General features: G+C 42.2%; 1 protein-coding gene across 1 annotated transcript; it reads left to right on the top strand.

Moving 5' to 3' along the window:
* The first annotated feature begins 9,538 nt into the window (after nucleotides 1-9,538).
* On the top strand, nucleotides 9,539-13,089 carry LOC115778497 (uncharacterized). The gene is made up of 2 exons (XM_030726541.1): nucleotides 9,539-11,933; nucleotides 12,633-13,089. Exon 1 carries the CDS (start codon nucleotides 9,969-9,971, stop codon nucleotides 11,655-11,657), a length of 1,689 nt encoding a protein of 562 aa, XP_030582401.1. The 5' UTR covers nucleotides 9,539-9,968; the 3' UTR covers nucleotides 11,658-11,933; nucleotides 12,633-13,089.
* Nucleotides 13,090-16,109: the final 3,020 nt, after the last annotated feature.

Genomic DNA, 16,109 nt, shown 5'->3' with positions numbered 1-16,109 from the left:
CTTATTTTGTACGTGTGTAGAGTTTCTTCTTTATTGGACAAACAACAGTCCAGATACCAATAAATGAGACTGATAACTGCAATTTTCTACGGGGCCACAGTGGGCCTCGAGTTAGAGAGGGCGACCAAAAACATAGTGCGTCTTTATAAGTTATTTTTAATTTACTGATCACAAATAGCTCTTTCAAACTGTGTGACGGTTTAACATTTGTATATTTTTCTTTCTCATTATGTCTTTCTCCTCCTTTTCACCTGCTTCCTCCTCCACTGCTGCTCTCTCTCCTCCCTCATCTTCCTCCACACCTCAAGCCTCGTCACTGAAGTCAGGACTAACACCTAAAAACATGCATAAACATACTTTATTATTCCTGATATCGTGGTGATTACTTATCGTCAGCAGATTAGCCATGCGACCCTCCCGTCTACAGCCTGCTGACAAGTCGTCTAAACAACCGCAAAAAAGGAAGCTGACCTTTAGGACTTTAGAAAGAATGCACATTCAGGCATTTCTGCATTGTTCTCATTTTGCAGAAGCAGAATCTATGAATCATCTTTTATATACAGTCTGTGGTTGGAAAGGCACTTAATGTATCAAAGCCTTCACGCAAACATGCAAATGGAGTGGACGCTGCTATAGCTCACCTGGTTGCGCAGGATGCCAAAGGGTACTAACGGGACATGAGTCTGCATGTTCACACACACACACACACACACTCTCCCTGCTTTCCTGCCTCCTCTCTTTACTATACTGCCAAAGGCTGAACATGCAAATGGAGTGAATGTGTAGGAACTGGATTAAAATTGGGCCTGAGGCTGATTTTGTAGCCTGCCTGTGCTAATGCTATGCTCAGTGTGTGAAAGACACTTGAGAAAGACAGCAGCTAAACACTGTGTGCACTGTGTACATGTCTTTGGTAAAGAACTCAATCTGCTCTATGCTCTTTGAACCTGAGTCAACTGATATTAATACGTGCTGAATATACAGAGCATTGAACAGGAACCTTCTGATAAAACCGCCTCTGACCAATTACAGTATTCATACTGAGTGTTGACTCATTGAAAATTGGAGCTGACTTACAGCGCCATATGGACTGGGCAGATGTAGGTGCCACCACAGAGGCACATGATGAGCCATTTATGTGTTACCCGCGCTCTCCCTCATTCATTCTAAACTTCTTGGCTGTGGGCTGTGTAGTCTGAGGTTTAGCACAGAGAGCATGCGGGAGTAAAATCCACTCAGGTAAATTATTCATCACAAGGCTTGCATCTAATAGAAGAAGCTGGAAGTCTGCAGCACGTGGTCCAACAACGGCTTAAAAAACTGGGATAATATTTGTTAAGATCAAAGTGACACAGCCCAAATTATAATTGATGACACTAAAGGCGGTGACATTGCTCTGCTTAATGATCAAAGACATACTAACAAGCAGCACAATCAGTCAGGACCGGCTGTCATGCAAAGCTGCTCCAGGAGGCTGGGCTGAGGCTATGCAGGGCGGGAGCCAGCATTCAGGGGCCTGAACAGAGATGCAGGCATCCCGGTGCTTAGTTTGAAACTGCAGCAGCAGATTAAAAGGCCTGGCTCACAGGAGTCATTTGGACAGAAAAAAAAAAATACATGTTTTCACGTCTACAAAAGATAAAATTCAACTTCAGAGAGGAGACTGTGATAGAAAATGTGCTCACATATATTAAAAATAATTTATGCAGAATTAGCACATAATCCAACTTTATCATCCAGCAAAGAAATTAGATAAGGCTATTGTGACAGCACTGCTGGATGGGATCTACTGGCTGTGTTTTGCTGTGGCTGGTTTGGGTTCATTTGTCTCCTTAGAGGCAAGGATCATTGCAAATAAAGTTATCCAGTGATGAAACATTTCCCTTAACAACAAATGACTATTCTTCATGTACTGTAAATGCACACATAAAAACAAGTCTCCAGCTTAAAGCAGGACATGAAGGCAGAAACATACACCAACACACAGCAAAAACTCCTCACAAATAACACACAATGGTTTTCCAGCAGGTACAAACCAGGTATCTAAGCTTATTGAGTTCTCATTTAATATTTATACATGTATATTTTCCTCTCTCATTATGTCTTTCTCCTCCTCTTCATCTGCCTCCTCCACTCATTCCTCACTCATTTCCACCTCAGCCGCCTTCTGCTCTGAACTGAAGTCGGGGATCTAACACATGAAAATGTGCAAAACATGCTATATTGCAAATATTGCCGCAATTATTTATTGTCAGCAGATTAGACCTGTGACCCTCCCGGCTCCAGATAGCTGACAACGAGCCAGCTAAACAACCACACCACCAACAGCTGGTTATGAGCCATCATTATTCCAGCTAATATTAGCATCGCGTGTCCTAGTCTGACAACACTTCAAAGAACATTTCCCCTAACAGCAGCAAAAACAGCAGCGCTTACTAACAGAAAGTTTAGGACATCCTCAACAACTCCCCTCAGTGTCACTGTCATTGGACAGAACTGAGCCTCACTGACTCATACCAGACTCCTCCAGAGTAAATAGATGTGGACAGCTGAAGTGAACAGCGGATTGGCACTACAGACTGCAGTCTACACTCACTACAGAGGAGCGGCAGCTGGACTCGTTTGTCCCACAGAGGCCACAGTAGCTACGATTATGCACTTGATTTGGGAGGGGAAAGAAAACATCATTGATGGCAATCTGGAATCTAAATGAAAAAAAAACTTTCAGTAATTACATGAAAAGTGACAATGCAACAGGCATTGACGGGGGGGGGGGGGGGGGGGGGGGGGGTCACCTGCTGAAGAGGTAAAGAAGGTTTGCAGAACATCCAGTGATATGCTTAAAGATAATAAATCCCAGTTACTTTGCAGGTTAGCAGTCTCTGTTCAAGTCTATGGGCTCTATGGAGGTTTGGCACCAACGACACAAACCTCTCACTTTTCCGACATTTTCTGTGTCATTCTGTCAAAAAGGAACAGGAGGTCACATCTGAAATCTTATACCAATAACAGAGTTAATGACAGTCTGAGAGGTGAAAGTCTGAGCAAAGAAGAAGAGGTTGGAGTCATGCTGTCACAGCTGGGGTTGGTCTTACATTGCTAAGAAGACAAAAGTAAGCTTGTTAAAAACACAGTCAAATGGAGGGTTCATCAGCCCCCAGTGACTAAACAGACAGATAATAATCCTCACAGGATGTGTCTCAGAATTAAGGCGCAATTAAGCTGAAACAACTCAAACTATAACTACAGTATTTAAAACTGTTGCTTTTATTTTATTCTGGATGATTTTCAAAATAAAGCTGTTTGACATAACATTTTAAATAGTTACAAAATATTCATTTGCACTATTTGTGTTTAAAGAAATCTAGACTCAGTTTTTATATACACTATCACAAAAGTGAGTACACCCCTCACATTTCTGCAGATATTTAAGTATATCTTTTCATGGGACAACACTGACAAAATGACACTTTGACACAATGAAAAGTAGTCTGTGTGCAGCTTCTATAACAGTGTAAATTTAGTTTCCCTGGGTAACATTTCGAGAAACTACTCAATGATGAAGGGAAGGAAGAGAACTATTTTATCAGAAGAGACCAGGGACATCAAAAAGGACAATACAGTTTGCCTTTAAAACAATTTATTTTGAAAATAATCCTGACTAATTGGAGAGGTCTATTTATAAAATCACATTTGGGTTTTTATAAATCCCACACTTGGATTCTTTTGACTATGAACACAAGGTTCAGTTAATAGCTTACATCAGGTTCCACCACACTGGATTCCAGTGTCACAAAATTTGAAGCTGCTGCATTTGAAATGTTATCAGGTAATGCTAGTGTAACCCGGTAGAGAAAAGTGCTCTATTTCTCTTCTTTTATTTGTTTTATGTATACATTTTATTTTGAAAAACATTTTATTTTGAAAAGAGGAAGTGTTGATCCTCTCTCTTTGAGTTTACATCCTGTTTGACGGTCGTTGCTAATGATCGTGCTGCGTGAGCGAGGTTTTCACCCACACGTTGCTGACCGAGCATCGTAGAAACTTTCCAGTCTCTGAGCACGAAGCAGAGAGGCTGCACGACGATTCCTCTGTTGTGTTCTACTTATACACCATCTTGGTGAGTCGTTTCATGAAAGTTGATAGTAGGTGTTTGATGCGATACGCAGGTGAGCGCAAAATGCTAACGATACGCTAACCTAGTAGCATGCTAATCGCGCATGCTAATTAGCTGCAAAAACTTGTCTAAAATATTGTTTGAACATATTTTAAAGTCATTTGGAGTTTTATTTGAGTTTGTGACATTGTGATGCAGCGCACGATTGTTTTTGTATTGTGTATGGTCATTATAAATGTGTGAAATGTTGCTCAACACTGTGCTAATGGTGCTGATACTAGGCAAGCACGTGTTGGATGCTATGTAAGAGAAACCTTACATTGTTTACTGTTTGAGAACTGATTTGAGAGTTTTTACCATTTTATTTTATTACCTGCCAGGTAACACAAATGGTGAATTTTATTTCATTTGGTAAAGTAATTGATAATTGATTAAAATGAATCATAATTTCATGATTGATAAACAGATAAGATAGAAATTCATGATGCTTATTTACATGGGTAAAAACTATTTCATGTATAGCAGTTATTGAGTTGGGAAAGAAAACATGCATGTAAATTAATGCTATTGATTATAATGTTTTTGTAACTGTAACAATGGTATTATTGAAAACTGATTGATTAATGAGCTATAGCTAAGATAGAAGATTCTAGATGATACTGATTACTAGTCGTATGCAATAATACTATTATTGTTATACAGGCTAGGTTTCTAATGCTGATTTAGAGACCATCTGGTTGGACTGAATGGATTTCTCCTTGACTGGAGATGGCGAGCCTGAGCCCGGAACTGGATTCCTGAACGGAGAACCACATTCGTTTCTTCAGCACTGATGCATCTTGTGGTAACTACTCACCACAAGATCTGGAACACTATTTGACTGAAAAGAAAAAAAAACTGAATGGTACCAGACGACTAAAACAAAGACAGACTCTGACTAAACAAACTATGGGTACTAATGGGAACATGAATCAACCTGATGTGGACTTTTGAATACCAGTTTGTGAAGTTGAATTCTTGTTTATGCTTTTGTTCCATGTTTAAAATATACTAATTGTCTAACTCATTTCCTGGCTCCAGCTATTTCCTTGCGTATCACTCCTAGCTTACAATACCTCATCCGAACCTAGATGCTGGTCTGTTACTCTTACATACTTAGACCTAGTTTAAGTAAAGGGTTACATAAGAGCAAACGTGGCGAGCCAGCCAGGAGGTATTGGCTACTTAATCTGCAGTAGTAATTGCTCAAAATGGAGATTATTCAAAACCAATCAATTAAGATCCCAAATGCAGTGATTGTGAGTGGAATAGCTGGAGATGAGCGAGATGATGAGGTGGTTGACTTCTTAAAACAATATGGATCGGTTGCTAGAGTCATAACTGTAGATGACCACACCTCAAAGCTTTTCCCGAGTTTTATTGTGGAATACAATACAGGAGCCGCTGTTAAAGCTCTAGACCCATTGCCATGTACTCATGTGTCTGATAGTAGTGTTACCTACCAGATACGGTCTCTGGCCGATGTGTACACACAGAGTGTTGGTGATAGCACTACAAAGTCGTATCTCACTGATATTCACAACCTAGCTAAGATGAGTGGGAGGGAATATGCAGACGTCCTGAAGGATGTGATGTCCCAAATTAACGAGTCGATCAAAGATCTTGTGAATAATGTACCCGAACAAGCAGATGTACCTGATAACCTACCTGAGTCTCCACGGGTCGAGCCACAGCTCCCTGCAATGGCCACTAACATTAAAGGTGCACAACAAAATCCTGACAGTCCATCACATTCTGCTCCCAGTAGCTTTACTCGGAGTGTGCCAGCCCTCCTTGCACATGAGCTCAACCCACCTGAAGTGCAGCGTGTCGTGGTTGAGCATATTGTAAAGAGAGATGACTTCGCAGTGCAGCAGTCTTCTCACAGACTACGGCCTTTTTCTGGTAAAGAACCCCGTCTTGCTTCCGAACCTGATTTTGATTCCTGGCGTTCCAGTGTGGAATTAATCATGACGGATCCTGCCATAACAGAACTGCAAAAAACTCGCCGGATTCTTGAGAGCCTCTTGCCCCCAGCAGCTGATGTTGTTAAACATTTGAGTCCTAACAGCTTACCTGCTGAATATCTTCAGTTGCTAGATTCAGCCTATGGTACTGTACAAGATGGGGGAGAACTGTATGCCAAGTTTCTCGACACCTTCCAAAATCCAGGGGAGAAACCATCAGCATATTTGCAGCGTCTTCAAGTAGCTTTGAATCTTGCTGTAAAGCGAGGAGGAGCCTCAGGCAATGACGTTGACCGGCATCTTCTCACGCAATTTTGTAGAGGTTGTTGGGACAATTCCCTTCTTACTGAACTCCAGCTAAAACAAAAGAGAACAAATCCCCCAAGCTTTCCTGAGCTTCTGTTGTCGTTGCGTACAGAAGAAGATCAGTATGCTGCTAAAACCAAGCGCATGAGACAACATTTGGGCCATCCAAAGCAAAAAGTGACATCATATGCGCAGTCTGCTAAAGGTTACTTGGAAGATGAGAATGACAACATTGCTACCCTAAGCACAGTTGCTCAAGAGCTCTCTAAACAAGTTGCAGAAATTCAAAGTCAGCTGGTAAAACTAACTGCAAAGCCATCGAGACAGAAAGCCCAAAACTCAAAAAGTATGTCTGCTGCGAAACTGAAAGAGAAACAGAAACTAGATAAAATCGCCAAAGAACCTACTGAACAAACGGTTAAAGCTCCAAGCTCAAAACCTAGACCGTGGTATTGTTTCCAGTGTGGCGAAGATGGTCACATTAAGCCTCACTGCGAAAACAAACCAAATCCAGAACTAGTCACAGAAAAACGGAAGCTACTTAGAGAGAGACAGAAGAAGTGGGAAACTGAAAACCCCACAGTTGCTACTGAACAGTTAAACTGCAGTCAGTCTCTGTTATGGGGCGAATGGAGGCTGTAGCAAGACAATCCAGTCCCAATAAAGCTAAACGCAGACTACATGCTAACCTTAAGCAATCTGTTGCTAAACGGCAAAATTATTTGCCAAAGGGGTTAGTTGGATCCAAATGCACAGCTTCAGTGAAGATAGCTGGTGTTAATGTAAACTGTCTTCTTGATTCAGGGTCACAAGTGACTACCATTTCAGAGTCATTTTACAAGCAGAACTTCCCAGACCAAAGCCTCAAACCCCTCTATAACCTATTAGAAGTAGAAGGTGCCGCTGGACAGCCTGTTCCCTACTTAGGTTATACAGAGATTTCTATTACCTTCCCAGAAGAGTTTCTTGAAATGGAGGCTGAGATACAAACCTTGGCTCTTGTCATTCCAGATGTTCACCCTGAAAGCCAGATACCAGTGTTAGTTGGGACCAACACACTTGATATTCTGTATGAGATGTATTTAGGCACTAAAACACCTGATCACTCACCAGGCCCTTATGGCTTCAAAGCACTTCTCAAGACCCTTGAACTAAGGCACGAACATGCTAACAATGGTACTATAGGGCTAGTTACCCTATCAGGCAAGACTGCAGCTGTCATCCCAGCTGGTCACACTGTAGTTTTAGAAGGGTCCGCCAATGTCCATTGTGCCTTTACCAACAGATGTGCCCTAGTTGAACATCCCGACCAGTCCTCCTTGCCTGGAGGCCTTTGTGTTAAGAGTTGTTTGATAACTCTTCCCTCTCGAGCTCCATACAAAGTTCCTGTGGTTATCACTAATGAGTCAGACCAAGATGTTGCTATTCCTCCTACTCGCGTTATTGCAGAGTTGGGAGCTTTTCAGTGCATTCTCACACAGCACAATGTCGTCAATGCAAGTGAGCCAAGCAGAGATAAAGAGTCCCCGCTGAGTTTTCATTTTGGTGATTCCCCTGTTCCCCCAGATTGGAAAGAGCGAATAACCAAAAGGCTTAATGAGATCCCCGAGGTGTTTTCTCACCATGATCTTGATTTCGGGTGTACCGATAAAGTGAAACACCAGATAAAGCTTCATGATGAGACTTCATTCAAGCAGCGTGCACGACCTATACACCCTCAAGATGTTGAGGCTGTTCGCCAACACCTTCAAGAGTTGCTTGCTGCTGGTGTCATAAGAGAGTCTCAGTCCCCTTATTCGTCACCAATAGTTGTGGTGCGTAAACGGAACAATGATGTTCGTCTGTGTGTAGATTACCGCAAACTTAATCTACAAACAGTAAAAGATGCCTATGCACTTCCTCATCTGGAAGAAGCATTCTCAGCACTCACTGGTTCCAAGTGGTTTACGGTGCTCGATCTTAAATCTGGTTATTACCAGATTGAGGTTGACGAAGCAGATAAAGCTAAAACAGCATTCGTGACTCCACTTGGTTTTTGGGAGTTTAATCGAATGCCACAAGGCATAACAAACGCACCAAGCACCTTCCAGAGGCTGATGGAGCGGTGCGTAGGCGACATGAATTTAAAGGAAGTTTTAGTCTTCCTAGATGATCTAATAATCTTTTCCAGTTCCTTGGAAGAGCACGAACACCGACTCATGCAAGTACTCTACCGTCTTAAGGAGTATGGACTAAAGTTATCTCCGGAGAAGTGTAAATTCTTCCAAACATCCGTCCGATACCTTGGTCATGTGATCTCCGAAAGTGGTGTAGAGACCGATCCTGAAAAAGTCAAAGCCTTAAAGACCTGGCCAAGACCCAAAAATCTCAGAGAACTGAGGTCCTTCCTAGGATTCTCAGGCTACTACAGGCGTTTCATTAAAGGTTACTCAAAGATAGTACGTCCACTCAATGAACTCACTCGTGGGTATCCACCATCCCGCAAAGGTGCCAAGACCAAATCAGTAACCAATCAGTCCTATTTCGATCCCAAACTGCCTTTTGAGGACCGATGGACACCAGATTGTCAGGAAGCTTTTGAAACAGTCATTGACAAACTCACATCAGCCCCTATCCTTGGGTTTGCAGACCCCAAGCTGCCCTATATTCTTCACACGGATGCCAGTACAACTGGTTTAGGCGCAGCGTTGTACCAAGAACAAGAAGGTCAACTGAGGGCCATAGCTTTCGCCAGTCGTGGATTGTCAAGAAGTGAGTCCCGATATCCTGCTCATAAATTAGAGTTTCTGGCACTCAAGTGGTCTGTTACTGAAAAGTTTCATGACTACTTATATGGTAGCCAGTTTACTGTTGTCACCGACAGTAATCCCTTAACGTACATACTCACCTCTGCCAAGTTAGACGCCACAAGTTATAGGTGGCTAGCATCTCTGTCTAACTATTCTTTCAAACTTCAGTACCGAGCAGGCAAGCAAAATCTAGACGCAGATGGTCTGTCTAGACGCCCTCATGGTGAACTCATAAATGATGTCCAGTCAGAGAAAGAGCAGGAGCGTGTAAATCGCTTCATTGAGTGTCACTTAGTTGACACTGACGCCACAGAGCTTGTTGATCGCGATGTTGTTCAAGCCATTTGTCAAAGCCATCTTGTTAAGAACCCAGATGACAATAATGACTATGGCATTACACTCGTAGAGTCACTTACAATCTCAGGTGATGCAATTCCAGACATCTTTGGTAAAGAAGGTGAGCATGGCTTACCAACAGTTCCGGCTTTGTCTAAAGCAGAGCTAAAGGACAAACAAAGAACAGACACAACAATCAGAGAAGTGATTGTCCTGCTAGAAACCGGTCAAACTCCTCCACCAGCCATCAGAAAAGAACTCACAGATCTCCCTCTCTTTTTAAGAGAGCTGAATCGGTTGGTGTTACATGATGAGGTGTTATACCGGAAAAGACATGATGGGAATCAGGTGACTTTTCAGCTTGTTCTACCTGAGGAGCTCAGATGTTCTGTGCTCCACCATTTGCACAATGATATGGGCCATCTGGGAATAGACAGAACTCTTGACTTAGTCAGGACTAGATTCTATTGGCCTCGGATGTCTACAGATGTAGAACAAAAAGTAAAAACATGTGATCGCTGTACTAGACGGAAGTGTCTTCCTAAAAAAGCAGCTAGCCTAGTCAACATAACAACCTCAAGACCACTAGAGCTAGTCTGTATGGACTTTCTCAGTCTGGAACCAGACAGCAGAAATACCAGAGACATACTTGTAATGACTGATCATTTTACAAAGTTTGCAATCGCCCTGCCAACTCCAAACCAGAAAGCAAAAACGGTAGCCAAGTGTCTATGGGACCATTTTATCGTCCACTATGGCATACCAGAACGCCTTCATAGCGATCAAGGTCCCGACTTTGAATCAAAGTTGATAAAGGAGTTATGTGAGATCTCAGGAATCAGGAAAACAAGAACAACCCCTTACCACCCACGGGGTAATCCTGTCGAAAGATTCAATAGGACCTTGCTCAGTATGTTAGGAACACTTGACAACGAACAGAAATATCACTGGAAAGACTATGTTATGCCCTTAGTGCATGCATATAACTGCACGCGCAGTGATGTAACAGGGTTCACACCCTATGAACTAATGTTTGGTAGAAAGCCCAGACTACCAGTCGATCTTGCCTATGGACTTCCTTTGAACAAAGATCAGAAAGTGTCTCATTCCCAATATGTGCAAAATCTCAAATCTCGGCTAGAGGAAAGCTATAAGCTAGCATCAAGAAATGCACAAAAGGTTGCAGACAAGAACAAGGCCAGATTTGATCACAGAGTCACAGTTTCTAACCTTGAACCCGGAGATAGGGTTTTGGTTCGGAACGTACGACTACGTGGCAAGAATAAACTTGCAGATAAATGGGAGGCAGATATACATGTTGTGGTCAGACGTGCAGGAGACCTACCAGTTTATGTTGTGAAACCAGAGTCAAAAGAAGGTCCCTCTCGCACACTACACAGAGATCTCTTGCTCCCATGTGGTTTCCTTCCTGTAGCAATTGAGGAGATACGTGAGCCCAAATCTATTCGTCGACCTCGGACTCGTCAAACTGCCAATACAGAGGATACTGAACTCGAGGAATCTAATGAAACCGACCATGAGTTTTTCATCCCATGGGTTGAGGAATCCCCATGTCAAAGGATCACTCGATTTACCACAGTACATGAGTATTCCAAACCGTCACCGAACATGGACATCTTACCTGAACCTTCTGCTGGACAGGATGGATCAGAGGAAAATATTGAACCTGAAGAACTTGAAGATCACTCGCTTTCAGACAACTTACCAGATGAAGACGATCCTGGAACTGAGTGTGGCAATCTGCCAAGCCCTAATGAATCTGTGGATGAGGAACCAGGTACCTTACCTGATAAATCTCCTGAGGAGGCAGGAAAGGAACTAAGAGACCATCCCAAAAACTTACCTGAAGGATTACAAAGTGATGATCCTATTACAACTCAACCTTTGAGGAGGTCAGAGCGAAACAGACAACCACCCAGAAGACTTGACTATCAGGATTTGGGAAATCCTCTAGTGACTGTTGTGAAATCTTTGTTTCAGGGATTGAGTACAGCTTTTACAAACTCCCTGAATGACAGAAATGGACACTATGGAATATACATGCAACGAGACGTGCATGATATTCAACAGGGGAGGGTGTAACCCGGTAGAGAAAAGTGCTCTATTTCTCTTCTTTTATTTGTTTTATGTATACATTTTATTTTGAAAAACATTTTATTTTGAAAAGAGGAAGTGTTGATCCTCTCTCTTTGAGTTTACATCCTGTTTGACGGTCGTTGCTAATGATCGTGCTGCGTGAGCGAGGTTTTCACCCACACGTTGCTGACCGAGCATCGTAGAAACTTTCCAGTCTCTGAGCACGAAGCAGAGAGGCTGCACGACGATTCCTCTGTTGTGTTCTACTTATACACCATCTTGGTGAGTCGTTTCATGAAAGTTGATAGTAGGTGTTTGATGCGATACGCAGGTGAGCGCAAAATGCTAACGATACGCTAACCTAGTAGCATGCTAATCGCGCATGCTAATTAGCTGCAAAAACTTGTCTAAAATATTGTTTGAACATATTTTAAAGTCATTTGGAGTTTTATTTGAGTTTGTGACATTGTGATGCAGCGCACGATTGTTTTTGTATTGTGTATGGTCATTATAAATGTGTGAAATGTTGCTCAACACTGTGCTAATGGTGCTGATACTAGGCAAGCACGTGTTGGATGCTATGTAAGAGAAACCTTACATTGTTTACTGTTTGAGAACTGATTTGAGAGTTTTTACCATTTTATTTTATTACCTGCCAGGTAACACAAATGGTGAATTTTATTTCATTTGGTAAAGTAATTGATAATTGATTAAAATGAATCATAATTTCATGATTGATAAACAGATAAGATAGAAATTCATGATGCTTATTTACATGGGTAAAAACTATTTCATGTATAGCAGTTATTGAGTTGGGAAAGAAAACATGCATGTAAATTAATGCTATTGATTATAATGTTTTTGTAACTGTAACAATGGTATTATTGAAAACTGATTGATTAATGAGCTATAGCTAAGATAGAAGATTCTAGATGATACTGATTACTAGTCGTATGCAATAATACTATTATTGTTATACAGGCTAGGTTTCTAATGCTGATTTAGAGACCATCTGGTTGGACTGAATGGATTTCTCCTTGACTGGAGATGGCGAGCCTGAGCCCGGAACTGGATTCCTGAACGGAGAACCACATTCGTTTCTTCAGCACTGATGCATCTTGTGGTAACTACTCACCACAAGATCTGGAACACTATTTGACTGAAAAGAAAAAAAAACTGAATGGTACCAGACGACTAAAACAAAGACAGACTCTGACTAAACAAACTATGGGTACTAATGGGAACATGAATCAACCTGATGTGGACTTTTGAATACCAGTTTGTGAAGTTGAATTCTTGTTTATGCTTTTGTTCCATGTTTAAAATATACTAATTGTCTAACTCATTTCCTGGCTCCAGCTATTTCCTTGCGTATCACTCCTAGCTTACAATACCTCATCCGAACCTAGATGCTGGTCTGTTACTCTTACATACTTAGACCTAGTTTAAGTAAAGGGTTACAAGTTATCAAGCTTTTTCCATAAACTGTATGGGTGCGTCATACAGACACAGAAAGCTGCTAATGAGTGCTAATTAACAGATGGAAGAAAAATACTAAAATTTCACTCACAAAAACTGACACCCATTCTTCTTGGATGGGTTGGACCAAACAGCAAGTCCTATTATTTATAAGATAATCCCATATAAAATACTCTAAAAGGCATTGGATAATTCCTTGGCCGCAGATCTCGGTGCTTGAAGAGAATCCAGTGATCACCTAAATGGAGTCTCCAAACTTGCGGCCCCGCCCAATTCCGGTCTGCAAATTGATGTCAAAAACATACAATTTGGCCCTTTAAGTTACTTTGACATTTCGCCTTCCCCTCCAATGAAGAGGGTTAAGCCTTCCCCTCCAATTAAGAGGGTTAAGTGAAATGTCAAAAAAGTAACTTAAAGGGCCAAATTGTATGTTGTTTTTGACATCGATTCGCGGACCGGAAGTGGGCGGGGCCGGATGCGGCCCGCGGGCCGCCAGTTTGGAGACCACAAACAGTCAATGAGACAATGTTATTGCACTGCATGCTGAGACTGATTACAAATCTCCCATCACAAGTTCAAAATAAGCAGGTATGAAAAAAAAAAAAAAAAAAAAAAAAAAAACTTAATTTGATACTAACCACATAAAATATCCATCCATCATTTTCTTCTGCTTATCTGTGGCCAGATATAAAAATATCCACATATCCAACATAAAATAGATTGTTTAAATTTACTTTTTTTATGACTGAAACTTGAAAATAAAACACTGGAGTGTTGGCTGACCCATTTAAATGTTTTCTGTCTCAGAAGCACATGTAACAGAACACAAAAGCAGCACTTCACATTGCAACAAAGATACATCTGCAGTTGTTCAAACCCAGGACTCTCATGTGGCCACTCCTCCCAGTTCAGCTCATGACATGCTGCCACAAGCTTTTAGCCACCAGGGCCACAGTGAGAGCCACTATATGCTGCGCAGGAGAGTCTAGAGGGAGATGTAGAGCCTGGCTCAGTATCAGGCTTCATTACCACCATGGCATCAGCCAGGGAGGAGGCCAAGACTCTGCAGCAGTTCTGAATTCACTCAGCTGCATCCTCACATCAAACACTTCTATTCTGTTTCACTGGCTCCAAACTTTTATCCAGCTTCGAAAACATGCAATTGTGATGCCTGCCAGAAGCCTAGACTTTGACTTGTATTTGAGAGTTGGAGAACACAAGGCGTTTCCCAGAGAGGGTCCGTGTTAGAGAGAATTAGGTTAATATCACTCAGCCATTGATTTTCTCTGGACCCTGTTATCAATGTTTAATCAGCATTTTAAAAGCAGAGGTTGATTTTTAAATCTTTAAAAAGTCTCGAAACTGGGGCGTGTTTCTGTCCTCGCGCTGATCAGCTCACATGGCTCCCTGCAGAAACAGAGCAAGTAATCTTCATGCGAGGAAAACTATCCCAGTAAATGTAATGTTTTATTCAAGGCCCTTCTCCTCATCAGCTTTAGGGCCCTCCCTCACCCACAAACATCTGAATATACTTCCACAAACCAAGATATACCTTCATGATCGTCTGGGTTTTGACATTTTGTTGATTTTCAGTGCTCGTGCAGGTGCATGTTGCCAAGCCAGACTGCCAGCGTATTTGTATGCAGCACCGAGGAGCTTTGATCAACATAGCAGCTCTGGCTGAAGGGGTGAGGGAGATTTGCATTTGCTCATGGACAGACAGAACTTGGACTTCAGAGTCAAAAGGGCAGGCTGAGTGGCAGAGCTGAAGATGAAGCACAGGCAACTCAGGCAGCATCAGCGTGTTAAGAAAGTCGCGAGGCAGTTAACGCTGGATGACTTGAAAATACAAAACTAGACCTTTGGTCAGGATAATCTAAAAGGAAATTTAGAGTATAGTTAACCTCATTTTGAATTTGGTAACTGAAAATATATGTCCAATGACACATTCAACAGACAGAAAGGAACATACAGACATGTGATAAAATAATAGAAAACCCTAAATCCTTAGTCATTTTTCTGGTGTGGCTCAGGTCTCATTCTGAGTGATCACAGTCATCTTATGACAAGACATTTATATCCTGATGAGGGAGTTTTCTTCTGAGATGACAATATCAGTATCCAAAGACCGTGAGGGTTCAGTGAATGGTTTGAGGATGAAAATTATGTGAATCATGTGCCATGGCCTTCGCCAGAGCTTAACCCACCTAAACACCATGAAGGTAGGTTAAAAGCTTGGTCTTAGTAGAGTTATTAACCCTAACCCTTCACCATGTTCCTGAAGGCTGTGGATGTTGTAGGGCTGTCTTGGTTGACACGTCTCTGGACCACTGTGTGGAGATCTGGGGCGGTACCACTGGATTGGCAGACTGGGGTGGTGGTTCCTATTTTCAAGAAAGGGGACTGAGAGTGTGCTCCAACTATTGGTCAATCACAGTCCTCAGCCTCCCGGGAAGGTCTACGCCAGGATGCTGGAAAGGAGAGTTCATCCGTTCATCGAACCTCAGATTCAAGAAGAACAATGCAGTTTTCATCCTGTCGCAGAATCCTGGATCAGCTCTATGTGTCAAGGAAATTTAAGTGTGTGTGGGAATTTGCCCATCCGGTCCACATGTGTTTTGTGGATCTGGACAAGGCGTTCAACCACATCCCTCAGGGTATCTTGTGGGGGGTGCTGTGGGAGTATGGGATCTCTGGCCTGTTGTTGTGAGCCATTCAGTCCCTGTACAACTGCAGCAATAGCTTGGTCCACATTGCCGGCACTGAGTTGAACTCATTTCCAGTGAGTGCTCGACTCTGCCAGGTTTGGCCTGTGTCAGCAATTCTGTTCATAATTTTTATGGACATAATTTCTAGGCGTCGCCAAGTGGCAGAAGGTTTTCTCCTTGGTGGCCTCAGAATCTCATCTCTGCTTTTGCAGATGACGTGGTGGAAGGAATACTTCGAGGACCTCCTTAATTCTGCTGACATGCCTTCTGT

This window comes from Archocentrus centrarchus, chromosome 4, assembly GCF_007364275.1.
Source record: "Archocentrus centrarchus isolate MPI-CPG fArcCen1 chromosome 4, fArcCen1, whole genome shotgun sequence".
NCBI classification, from domain to species: Eukaryota; Metazoa; Chordata; class Actinopteri; order Cichliformes; family Cichlidae; genus Archocentrus; species Archocentrus centrarchus.
The sequence above is the reverse complement of the archived record's forward strand: the minus strand, read 5'-3'. Positions and strand labels throughout refer to the sequence as shown.